Source organism: Corylus avellana, chromosome 4 (assembly GCF_965113065.1).
Source record: "Corylus avellana chromosome 4, dhCorAvel1.hap1.2, whole genome shotgun sequence".
Classification (NCBI taxonomy): Eukaryota; Viridiplantae; Streptophyta; class Magnoliopsida; order Fagales; family Betulaceae; genus Corylus; species Corylus avellana.
The window spans coordinates 5,502,319-5,514,466 of record NC_142493.1 but is presented as its reverse complement, the minus strand read 5'-3'; the positions used below and the strand labels follow the sequence as shown (position 1 = coordinate 5,514,466).

At 34.1% G+C, this 12,148-nt stretch overlaps 1 protein-coding gene across 1 annotated transcript; it reads left to right on the top strand.

The window, feature by feature from the left end:
- Window positions 1-10,118: 10,118 nt before the first annotated feature.
- On the top strand, window positions 10,119-10,892 carry LOC132179962 (dehydration-responsive element-binding protein 2A-like). The gene has a single exon (XM_088515489.1). The coding sequence runs from the start codon at window positions 10,119-10,121 to the stop codon at window positions 10,890-10,892; it is 774 nt and encodes a 257-aa protein (XP_088371615.1).
- The last annotated feature ends 1,256 nt before the right edge of the window (window positions 10,893-12,148 follow it).

Here is a 12,148-nt window from a genome sequence, read left to right as displayed (position 1 = left end):
CTAATATGGAGATACTCTCATTATTGAACTAAACTTGAGGCACACATGACTTGGGGTTCATATCAATGAGATACTCGGGTTCTTTGTTCTTATAATCTAAATATTTTATCATTAAGCTATGACTTGGATTAGCAATTACATTGCTTCCGGAGGCAAAGAACTCAAATTAATCTCCTCCTTTCCATTTATCTTCGTTTTGTGAGAAACACAAGACTTTTTCCACTAGTCTACTTCCAATGTACTTGAGCATTCTCCTCCTATTAAGAAACTTAAGGGTTAAATACAAAAAAGCGCCATCGAAATACTAGTCACTTATATATATATATATATATATATATATATATATATATATATATGAACTAACATGTATGACACTTAAATACATCAAACTATTATTTTGTGGCAAAAATGTCCATTCGTTAGTTTTGACTATTAGAATGGATGGACAAATAAAATTTGACCAAAATCATTTGAAAATGCCCTTACTTTGACAATTGAAAAAGCAAATTTACTCTTTCTAATTATTAATACTATATTTTTATAATTAAAAAAAAAAATCTAACTTGTTGCCGAACCAACTCCAGCCCCTATGTGGTGTGGCTTGTGGCCAATCTCAAAGGGCATGTACCACCCCTCCTTGATTTTGGTTTTAATAATTCTATTAAAAAATCCTGAATATCTTACACGTTAATTAAAAAAGCACGTGATTTTCACAAATCAAAAGACTCATGGCAAATTTATAGACTGGACTTGATAAAATTCCATCAACTTAATTTGGAGTAACGCCAAATATTTAATGTTGCTTTTGAGAGTTTTTCATGTTTAGAAATGATGAAAGGAGGCTACTGCCTATTGCCCTCCGAAATTCTTACTGAAATGAGCACTTGACATGTTGTGGTTAATGTTTTGGCCTGACCATCTTTAATAATGATCTAGCACAATAAAAAAAATATATTGAAAAAAAAATATTTTTAAAAAATAAAGAATATAATGTAAAATCGGCTATATCTTCTCAATTTTGTTGACTTTAATAAAATCTTTGAATTACTTGGAAAATAAAAATTCTAATTATTCTCGAAATTTTTCTTAATAATTTTTTTTTTAATAAAAAATAGAAACGATTATATATATAAAAGTGACATTTCAAGTAAGTATTTACATAATCTTCTTTGTTTGAAGAAAATCAAAATAAAGAGTTGGCATATCTAATCTGTATTCTTTTCTGATCACCACAAATTCTTGTTTCCTTTTCTGATCACCGCCAACTCTTGATGGATAAATGACTTAGTTGTCGGTGAGTAGAAGAAGGAAAATTTTTTTGCCTTAAGCCATCATTACCTTAAGCATTTGGATTCCTCATTCAAATGTAAGTCTTAGGGTTTGGGGCACGTACTACACGCAATTTGTAGTCTCCTTCAAACTATTAAATGAAGCAATATCTGTCTCAAATTATTAAAAAATTGCAATATACTCCTTCTGTTCTAGAAACTCCTAAATTATCGCCCGTTTTGACAAGTTTCTCAAACTTTAAAACTTCTCAATTTCACTCTGCAAACTTTTAATTGCAGTTAATTTTTGCCATTAAAACTTTTGAAAAGACAAAATCACCCTTCAATTTTCTTTTTATTAAAAAAGAAAAAATTGAAAAAAATGAATAAATATTTTTTTTGGAAAAAATGGTCACAATGTGGCCTAACCGTGGGTCACCTTGTGATTTATTTATTTTTATTTTTTTTCAGTGTAAATTTGAAATTTTATAAAAAAGTTGAGGACTATAAACGTCATTATCTCACTTCTAACGTTTGAAATCCGATGGAGAAGTTCAAATTAACTGTAATTTAAAGTTCAGGGGTTCAAATTGAAAGATTTTAAAGTTTTGGAGACTTGTCAAAACACGCATTAATTCTAGGGTCTAAAGTGAGGTTTATCAGAAAAAACTAGTGATCCACTGCAGGATGCAACTGTCATGGGTCTTCATACAAGACTCACTATGATAGGTTACAAGACACATGATTATTGTGGGTATTTTTTTTGGTAGTTCACTTAGTCCCCCTGAAATGTTACGCATTTTGCAAACACTCATTCTCGCCATTCAAAGTTTTAAACACTCACTTTAGCATATTGATCTTTTAATTTTTTCCAATTACCCCACTCCGCTTAGCCGCTTAGAGATTTCCCCTAAAAATTTTTAAAATTTCAAATTTACCCATATTTACAAATAAAAAAAAATATTATTATTATATTTTTTTGACGTGGCAAAACGATGCATTTTAGTTTGGGACTGATGGATGTTAAACCTGTGGGGGAAAATGTAACAATAGAGGTTAATTTGCCTTTTCGATTGATTGAGGAAGTAAAAATTCGAAGAAAAAAAAAAGTTTAAGGAGATTTTAGTTTTGACGCATTGATTCAAGGATTTATAATATATTTGCCCTTATCTTTAATATGTAATAATAATAAAACTCAATAACTTTATTTATTTACAAAATAAATAAAAGCTGAAGGTTGAACATAATTTGATACTACCCTAATTGTGATATAAGAGGGAAAAAAAAAAAAAAAAGAGAAAAAGTACATATACCCCTCAAACTAATTTTTTTTTTTTTTTTTTAAAAAAAAAGAATCAAAATATTTAAAATAGAGGAAAAAAAAAACCAAGGGGATCATTTTAATTTGTATGTGTTATAATTTTTTCCATTTCAAAAAAAAATTAAAAATTAAATTTTTTTTTCAAACAATTACTTTTTTTTAAAAAAAATTTTGTTTTTGTTTTTTTATTTTTTTGAACTTATTGTCTTATTAAAATTGTTTAACGTGGGGAGACATTTAACATTATTTTGGTATTGTAAGAGAGAGACATTAACACAATTGGTTTCATAATTAGTTTCACAATTGGATTAACGTCGGGAGACATTTAACATTAATTTGGTATTCTAAGAGAGACATTAAGAGAATTGGTTTCATAAGTTGGCAGTAACAAATTCATCCTCAAAAAAAGCTAATTATTTACTTTCCAGGGACTCAATTCCACAACAGTTAATTTTGTGTGGAGGGGCATAAATGAAGTTATCAGCACATATCAGGGCATTAAGGTAAATTTAATTTGAAGTTTAGGCGCGCATCTACAGCAGCCAGATGATCCCCACCGGATTCTCGGCACGCTTGACTTCGCCGTAAGGCTTCCAAAGTGCAGTAGGACGAATAGAAAAGTCTCCAAGTCACGTGTAATATCTGGAGGAGAAGGGTTATAAATGAACCTCTCTCTCACTCTCTCCGTTTACTCTGTTTCCTTTCCCCCACGTACGTTCTATCTCCGCCTTGGTTTTCTGGGTTCTTTTTGCGGCTCTGAATTTCACAATCGCTCTCTCTGCTCTCAGTCTCTCGCAGACACAACTTTTCTTTCGCTTCCGCCATGTCGTCTTCAGAGACCACAACGACTACGAGGTACCTTTTCTTTGCGTTTTCTTTGAAGTTTTTCTTTGTGTTGTTGTGGGTTTGTCTCTGGGGTTTTGCTGCGGAGTGGCGATTGTCTTGTTTTTTTCTGGGAAATTCCATTTTTTGTCTTTGGGTCTTTTGGTTTTTCCTTGATTCTGTTTTATTGTTTGATTTTTCTCTGTTAATTTCACATCTCTGTTCGATCTTTGGATCTGGGTTCTTTCTTGTTTGATGTTTTCCCTTGACTAACTACTGCGGTCGGTCGATTACTCTGTTCGCCGTTAATTATTAGCCATCACTGGTTTTTTGTTTTACACCGTTATTGCGGTCGACCTCTCTCCCCTTCTGCATGTCTGTGTAGTAATGGACTTGTTTGTAGTAATCTACAGTGGTGAGGAAGGGTTATTTTCAAATTTCTGTAATGGGTATATTAGATCAGCGGCCGAAGCCCTTCGGATCTTGGGTTGGGCTACCCACAGTAAGGCCCCTTGGATCGGATCTTGGGTTGGGCTACCCACAGTAAGCCCCTTGGATCGGATCTTGGGTTGGGCTGCCCACAGTAAGGCCCAAGTAGTTAGGGCTTAGTCTATATATTTGGATTTTTGGTTTCGTTCTCTTCTCGATCTCGTATTAGAAGTAGTGACGCCTTGCTTCAGTTTGCTTGATTGTTGCCTTTTCAAAGATGGATGCCTACTGGTGATCTAAAAATCTCTGTTCTTTTTTTTTTTTTTTTCAGAAAGAGGAAGTCACGAGCTGTTGAGACTCTTGCACAGTGGAAAGAGTGTAATGTTGACACCAAACGATCTGGAAAACTTCAAGCCATTGGGTCTAAGAAAGGATGCATGAAAGGCCAGGGAGGGCCTGAGAACTCACTATGCACTTATAGAGGAGTAAGACAAAGGACCTGGGGCAAATGGGTTGCAGAAATCCGAGTGCCAAACGGGGGGAATCGGCTCTGGCTCGGTACTTTTACAAACTCTTTGGAAGGTGCCCGTGCTTATGATGAAGCTGCGAAGAAAATGTACGGCCCTCGTGCTCGCCTCAACTTTCCTGCAGGGTTGGGTTCAACGACTACATCAAACTACCCTGAAAGCATTGCTACATCTTCTGCTGTTGAGGACAGAGCTGATTCTCAGTATTCAGTAGTTCCTGAAATACAGGAGGATCTTCCTTTGATGGATGATGATGGAATGTTTGATTTGGACAGCATTCCAGAGCTTTTCAACGATGATTACTTTGAAAAGTTGGGATCATTTTTCGACGATGGTCAATTGGGGTGTCTTGATGTCGACCAGTGTAGCAAGCCATCATCATATGTGCGGTCTTTGCTGTTCAACGATGATTTCTTTGAAAACATGGGATCAACGACTACATCAAACAACTCAGCGATCTTTGCTGTTGACGAGAGCACACCTGTTTCCCCCAACTTGTGGAATGAGGATGTAGAAAGCATTGCATTTGCTGATAATGAAGCTGCATTTGAGGACATCGCCCATATTTCTCCTAATGTGCAGAATGAGGCTGGGAAAGATGATTTCTTTAAAGACATGGAATCATTTTTCGACAATATTAGTCAATTGGGTTTCGACCAATGTGGGAAGCCATCATCAAATCTTACACAGAGTTGGGACTTGGCACCTTCCGGAGTTAGTTAATGGAGTATAAGAAGGATGAATGGATACTTTGATTTGTGATTATTATATTTCAGATTTGACTCATTTGAGGGTATGGCAATTTTGTTAGATATGCTTATTTGTATTCTTTATAGTTGATTCTTTATAGTTTTATGTATATAAGTGATTCTCCATGCTGATTGGGGAATTTGAACATCTTTTTTTTTTTCTCTGTAAAGTGATTCTTTATAGGTTTTAGATTGGGGAGTTGGGGGTATATAAATTTACACGTTGTAAATGAATGACCTTTATGAATCGGGATAATAAACAAAGTTTTAGATGTTTATTTTTCTTATTGCTTGTCTTGCATACTATACACTTTGTTCAAGAATGATCGATTTCTCTCTTCTCTTCCTATATTGTTAATGTTTTGGGTTTGAAGTTTAACGATCTCTAAGAAGAAAAAGGAAAAAAAAAGTTTTGTAGTATATTTGTTTGTTCAATGAAATACATAGTTATATTAATGGTCCTCTGTTTAATTGTTATCTCTTGGTTTAGAGTAATTTCCATCGAGTACATGCTTAAATATACTTTTCTTTCTCCTCTGCCATGTATAGATTCTTTAATGTGTGATCCCTTCGCAACAAAAATCACTGATTTGCAGCACATAGAAACTGTGCTGCAAATAAGATGCACTTATTAAATGATAACAATGTAGCCCCAAGATACAACTAGGTGATCTTGCTGTACCATATGCAATTGGGTAATTTTGCAGAGCAATCCATATCTGATTTTTGGAGGGATTACAATTGTCTGTGGAATATTGGGCATGTTAGCTGGTGACTTTGTTCTTGATTTTATGAATAACACCATCTCCAATGCTTTTAAGGTGGGTTCTTTTGAGTTTAGAGGAAAGGAACTAGGATTACCTTCCTTGATTCTTTTGGTAGACATTCATGCATTATTTTCTTCTTCTTGGGCTGTTGTGCATAGAAGAGCGAGATAATCAAATATTTATCTTTTCGAACTGCTAGTTGGTCTTTAATTTTATTCTTCATAAAATCACTTTGAGGTAAAAGTTAGAATCCGCCATGATTTCCTTTGATATGTTACCTAACTAGCTTCAGTTTTTCTAAGGGGGCCATATTTATATCATGTACCAGTTATTCTCATATACTTCCTGATATGTATCTGAGACTTAAAACTCTCTAAAGAAAATATTTTTTTTCCAACTTTGGAAAGCATGTCTTATACATTCTTGGTACTCTAGGCACATTGGATATTAGTATAAAATAAGAACATGATCGAAAAGAATAACCAGCGTATATACTCCAAGCATCACAGCATCTAGAGACAGCCATTTAGAATATTAGATTGCAATACTTAAAAGCAGGTGCTAAAATGTGTTCAAGTATAAGAACAAACATCAGGGAAATAGGTATTTGATCATGCTGTTAGGGAGCTTATTAATGTTCTACTCTATTTAATTAATTTGATGGGCTGTTAGATTCTTATGTTTTTAATTCTATTACATAGAGGGTAATATAAGCCGTACATGTTTATGAATCTCACATCCATTGGGTGTGTGCTTGGTTATGGGTATATATACTTGTACCTCTCCACTCGATAGGTTAAGCTTTTTAGAGAATGTTGTGTTGGAGAGCTGTCTAGGGTTCTAACTTCCTGTTTCTATTTGCTACTTGTCGTTTAATTATTTTCAGAGTAAAAGTTGCATTTATCCCTGTTATTCTAGGCATCTAGTTGGTTTCTCCTTGCTGTATCATTATATGAATAATTAACCATGGCAGCTTATTAGGCCTCTAGGCTTTCCCAATGGTTAGACATTTTGCCATTATTACATTAAGTTCTAATAAATATTATTGGCATGTGTGCAATTCTCAAACAGAGCTAGGAACCTTAATCTTTGAGATGCAGTTCCCTACAACTAAATCTTCCTGTAGCTACCGATGCTATTTCTACATATTCTTTAGTGCCTTGGGACTCTCATGTCTAGCCTTTTTGCATGTTTTTTTCTTTCTAAGATTCGATGTGGTTATTGAAGCTTTTTAATGCAGAAAAGCCTTTAAATGAATTTTTGCTTTCTATATTATATTTCAACATCACAAAACTCCATGGTCCTGTATTACATGAAACTGAATAATGTGCATAACTCAATATTAATTTTAGATTACAATGTTGATTAAGCAAATCATCTTATATTCACAATCATAGAAATTTAATGAACTTGGATAGAAGGCAAATTGGAGTTGCAAAATGCGAAAGTAAGGAAGTATTCTCCTGAGGAAGTGGTAATGAGACAAATGATGTAGCTATGAAGTTCTGGTGGCATAAGTTGGGTCAGAATCTTCAGATATGTTGTTGAATTTTTGGGAAAGCATTTTTTTTTTTTTTTTGGGGGGGGGGAGAGATAAGGCAATTTTATTTGCATAGGCTAGAAGCTTTGAACAGTTGAGCTTGCTGTGAATTTAATTGGCTTGTCTCGAAATAGAATTCATGTCGCTTCTTTTTCTTCTATGCTTATTATATAATACAAGTTTGGTTTAGTGAAGCTTTGTGGAATTGAGAAAACCTTCAGGAATAGCCTTATTCAAATATTTCTGTCTTTATTTACAATAATCATGCCAAAATTATTTCTTCTTGCCCCTGCGACTAAATTGCTTAGTTTGAAACTATTGCAGCTTCTTTCAGTGGCAACATTTTTTTGGAGCGGTATTTTGTTTCAGGGCCTTTTGATAGATAATACATGTGTATTCATGCCCATGTAGTTACAAAGTCATGCAATTTGTCATCCTTGTTGATTTTCTTGCCTGTTCTCTTCCTTCAATTGCTTATATTAAGACTTGTTTGGACCTTTTTTTTGTCCTTTTTGAGAATATACATGCAAACCAGTAGATGCTTGTTCAAGGTCCATTTACTCATTGAAGATTGGGGTTATTTATTTTTTGTTTTTCTCTTTTTCACTGTAAATACCAAACAAACTATAAAAGCATCTTTACTACTCAATCCAATATCTAAAACTTGGATTAGTTTCATGTGAGTAAACCTTTTTTTTTTTTGTTTGTTGGACGTATGACTCTATGAGTATTATTGACTTGAATAGTGACGACATTAGTAAAATTAAGAAACATGAGAAAAATAAAGAGGCTTGTAAAGGATTATACTCAGAAGATTGATACCCAATAGAAGACTCATGCATAACGTTCCAATTTAGAAAAAAATTAACAACAAATAAATTGTCACGTGGCTCTTAACATATGAGAATCATATAATTTTTTTAATAGTGTTTTATATATATAAACCGCCAATACTCTAATTGAGTAAAGAAGAATGGCAAACTTTGTGTTATCTTACAAGATCTAATTATTAATTTTTTTCCTGAAAAAAAAAAAATGGTAGACCTAAAGAAAATCGATGGTACTATTATACTATAACATTATCAAAGCCTTTATAATGCGATAAAAAGAGCCAAAAAAAAAAAAAAAAAAAAAAGCACAAAAGGAAAATGAGGAAAACATCTTGGAAGTTTGAATTTTTGACTTTAATAAAATCTTTGAATTACTTGGAAAATAAAAATTCTAATTATTGTCGAAATTTTTTACTAAAAAATAGAAATGATTATATATATATATAGACACACACATACATAAAAGGATATTTCAAGTAAGTATTGGCATAATCTTCTATGTTTGAAGAAATTCAAAATAAAGAGTCGACATATCATACCTTAAATAGACAAATTGTCAAGAAGTATTTCCACATAAAGATACATAAACTTTCGAATTATAAACATTACACAAGCTTAGATATTTAATTATTAAAATTAAAAAATCAGGTTTGTATATGTAATAGTAAGAATAAAAATCAAGAAATTTTATTATTATTATTATTATTATTATTATTATTATTTAAAAAGGAAAAAAAATGCAAAATAAATTATGGTTTCACCGAGTTACAAATAATTTCCTTAAAATAAGTAGAAAACATAAATAGGTTTATGTGGGCATTTCGGTTAGCAAATTAGACAGTTTTCGTTAATGCCCCATGTCAGCACTAATAGTATTGTGACACGTGTCTTTTAAAATAAAAAATATATATAAAAAAAAAACAATTTGAAACTTAATGAAACCAACTAGACTGATTTTACCTTATTTTTTTCAAAAAGATAAAAGCAAAAGGTTATTATAAAATACGATAATTCCTTGACTGTAATACATATAAAGAAAAAAGAAAAAAAGAAAAAAGATAATTCACGTTGTCCGAAATGAAGATAAAAGAAAGAAAGAAATCAGAAAAAAAGACCTTTCTTGGCCTTATCTAACTGCTATTGGTTGCAGTCCTTCAGACATGAGTAGTAACGAATTGTTCCTCAAAAATGCAATTATTTACTGCCGAGGGACTCAAGGCATAAATGAAGATATGAGCAACATGTCGGGATATAAGAGTCAATTTAATTTGAATATATGGCGCCCATATTGCTAGGTTCCTGTATGCGTGGGCCGCAGTCTAGGGTTTCGCACAGGGCCGTAGCGTCGAATAGAAACGCGCCACGTCATGGAAGATGAGGAAACGGTTATATAGGAAGAAGAGAACGAGTCTCTTCGTTACTCTGTTTTCTTTTCTGATCGCCGCAAACTCTTGTTTCCTTTTCTGATTACGGCCAACTCTGTCTCTTGGTTTTCTGGGTCTTTTTGCAAGGAGCGATCTCAGAGCTCACTGCTCTGAATACCGCAAACTCTGTTTCCTTTTCTGATCACCGCCAACTCTGTTCATGGTTTTCTGGGTCTTTTGCAAGAAGCGCTCTCAGAACTCACAGATCTGAATTTCCGTCTCACTCTTTGCTCTCTGCTCTCAGCCTCTCACCAACCGAACTTTTCTTTCACTGCCATGTCTTCGGAGACCACCACTACGAGGTAGCTTTTCTTTTCCCTTCCTTTCTTGCGGGTTGGGTTTTCTGGGGTTTTGCGGAGTGGTGGGTCTGTTAGTGTTATTTTTGTGTTATTTTTTTTTTCGTCTTGTTTATCTCCGTGTTGTTGGTTAGGGTTTTCAAAGATGGCTACTTGTGAGTTAAATGTGTTCTCTTGCTTTTCCAGGAAGAGAAAGTCACGGAGTAGAATGTCCGTGGATGAGACTCTTGCCAAGTGGAAAGAGAATCAGATTCAGCTTGAGTCTAAACCAATTCTGAAAATTCAAGGGATTGGGTCTAAGAAAGGATGCATGAAAGGCAAGGGAGGGCCTGAGAATTCAAAATGTAGATACAGAGGAGTGAGACAGAGGACGTGGGGTAAATGGGTTGCAGAAATTCGGCGTCCAAATGGGGGAAACAGGCTCTGGCTTGGTACTTTCGCAACTGCTTATGAAGCTGCTCTTGCTTATGATGATGCCGCAAAGACTATGTTCGGTTCTCGTGCTCGCCTCAACTTTCCAGGAGGGTTCGATTCAACGACTGCATCAAACAACTCTGCGGTCTTTTCTGTTGACGAGAGCACACCTGTTTCCCCCAACTTGGGGAATGAGGATGTAGAAAGCATTGCATTTGCTGACAATGATGCTGCATCTGTTGAGGACAAGAATGAGGCTGGGAAAGGTACTAACACAGCCAGCTGTACAATACAAGAAGATCTGACATGCCATTTCATGGATGAGGATGGAATATTTGATTTGGGTGACATTCCCGATCTTTCTGGCGATGATTTCTTTAGCAACATCGAATCGCTATTTAACTTCGATTTTGATGCTGTTCATTTGGGATTTCTTGGTGATGACCAATGCGGAATGCCGTCAGATCTTACAGACAGCTGCAAACTCCATATGACAAGTTGCTAGGGGTCTCAATCATATGGGTAGGCACCTTCCAGAGTTAATTAATGGAGTAGTATAAGAAGGATGATAGGTCTGAATCATGTCAATTTTGTTTGACATGCTGATTTTTATAGTTGATTCTTTAAATTTTTGTAATTTTTTTGTAAGTGATTCTCTAAAGGTTTTAGATTGGGGAATTTAACTACCTTTTTTCTCTGTAAGTGATTCTTTATAGGTTTTAGATTGGGGAATTTAACTGCTTTTTTTTTTCCTCTGTAAGTGATTTTTTATAGGTTTTAGATTGGGGATTTGGGGGTATATAAATTTACATGTTGTAAATGAACGACCTTTATGGGTCGGGATAATAAACAAAGTTTTAGTTGTGTATTTTTCCTATTGCTTGTCTTGCATACTACACACTTTGTTCAACTCTCTTATCTTCCTACATTGTTAATGTTTTGGGTTTGAAGTTTAATGATCTGTAACGAGGAAAAAGGAAAAGAGTTTTGAGTATATCTGTTTGTTCAATGAAATAGATAGTTATATTAATGGTCCTCTATTTAATTCCTATCTCTTGGTTTAAAGCTCTATTTTCTACCATATATGGATATGTACCCTTCATTGATGCTTGGAGTTTATATAATTCAGAGCATCTTAACTTTGTTTCTATCGGAATTAATTTGGTATACTTGCTTGGAATTGTTTCACCGTTCTGAACCTAGTGTGCCAAAACAGAATGCACTTTGAAAACCACAAACCAATTGCTAAAACATTAGATTGAACTAAGGCTCCATTGCCTTCTTTTTCTAGCAGTTTGAACCCGTGACTACTGTTTTTTGCTTTTGTCTGATTCTTACATGCTTGAGATTCCTTATTGAAATAATTAGAGAATGGGGCATTTACGTTATTTCTAAATGGAGACTTACTTCAATCTAATCTTTTCATATATGTAAGTACATCAACTTGTTAATTCTATGCACCGCCTGAAATCCACCCAGCAAAGTTTATTTACATAATACACTTAACTAATTCTTGTGCTGGTTATTTCACATGAAACTATTTTGTGGATCCTTAGCTTTGTTACCTCAGCAACTGATGCGAAAGTAATTGTCCATGCATATTTTTAGATCACCTGTTGGCATTTATCTTCTGATTTTCTTCCACTTAGCTCTGGAACTTTCAATTGCAAAAGAATAGTTGACAGCTAAGTAACTAGTACAACACATTCTTATGCTAATTGTTTTCAAATCTGATAAGCACATTCTTTTATGAGTAAAAGT

What these genes read in the sequence shown, in the direction of transcription:
- LOC132179962 (XM_088515489.1), top strand. Translation starts at nt 10,119, where the DNA reads ATGGCTACTTGTGAGTTAAATGTGTTCTCTTGCTTTTCCAGGAAGAGA.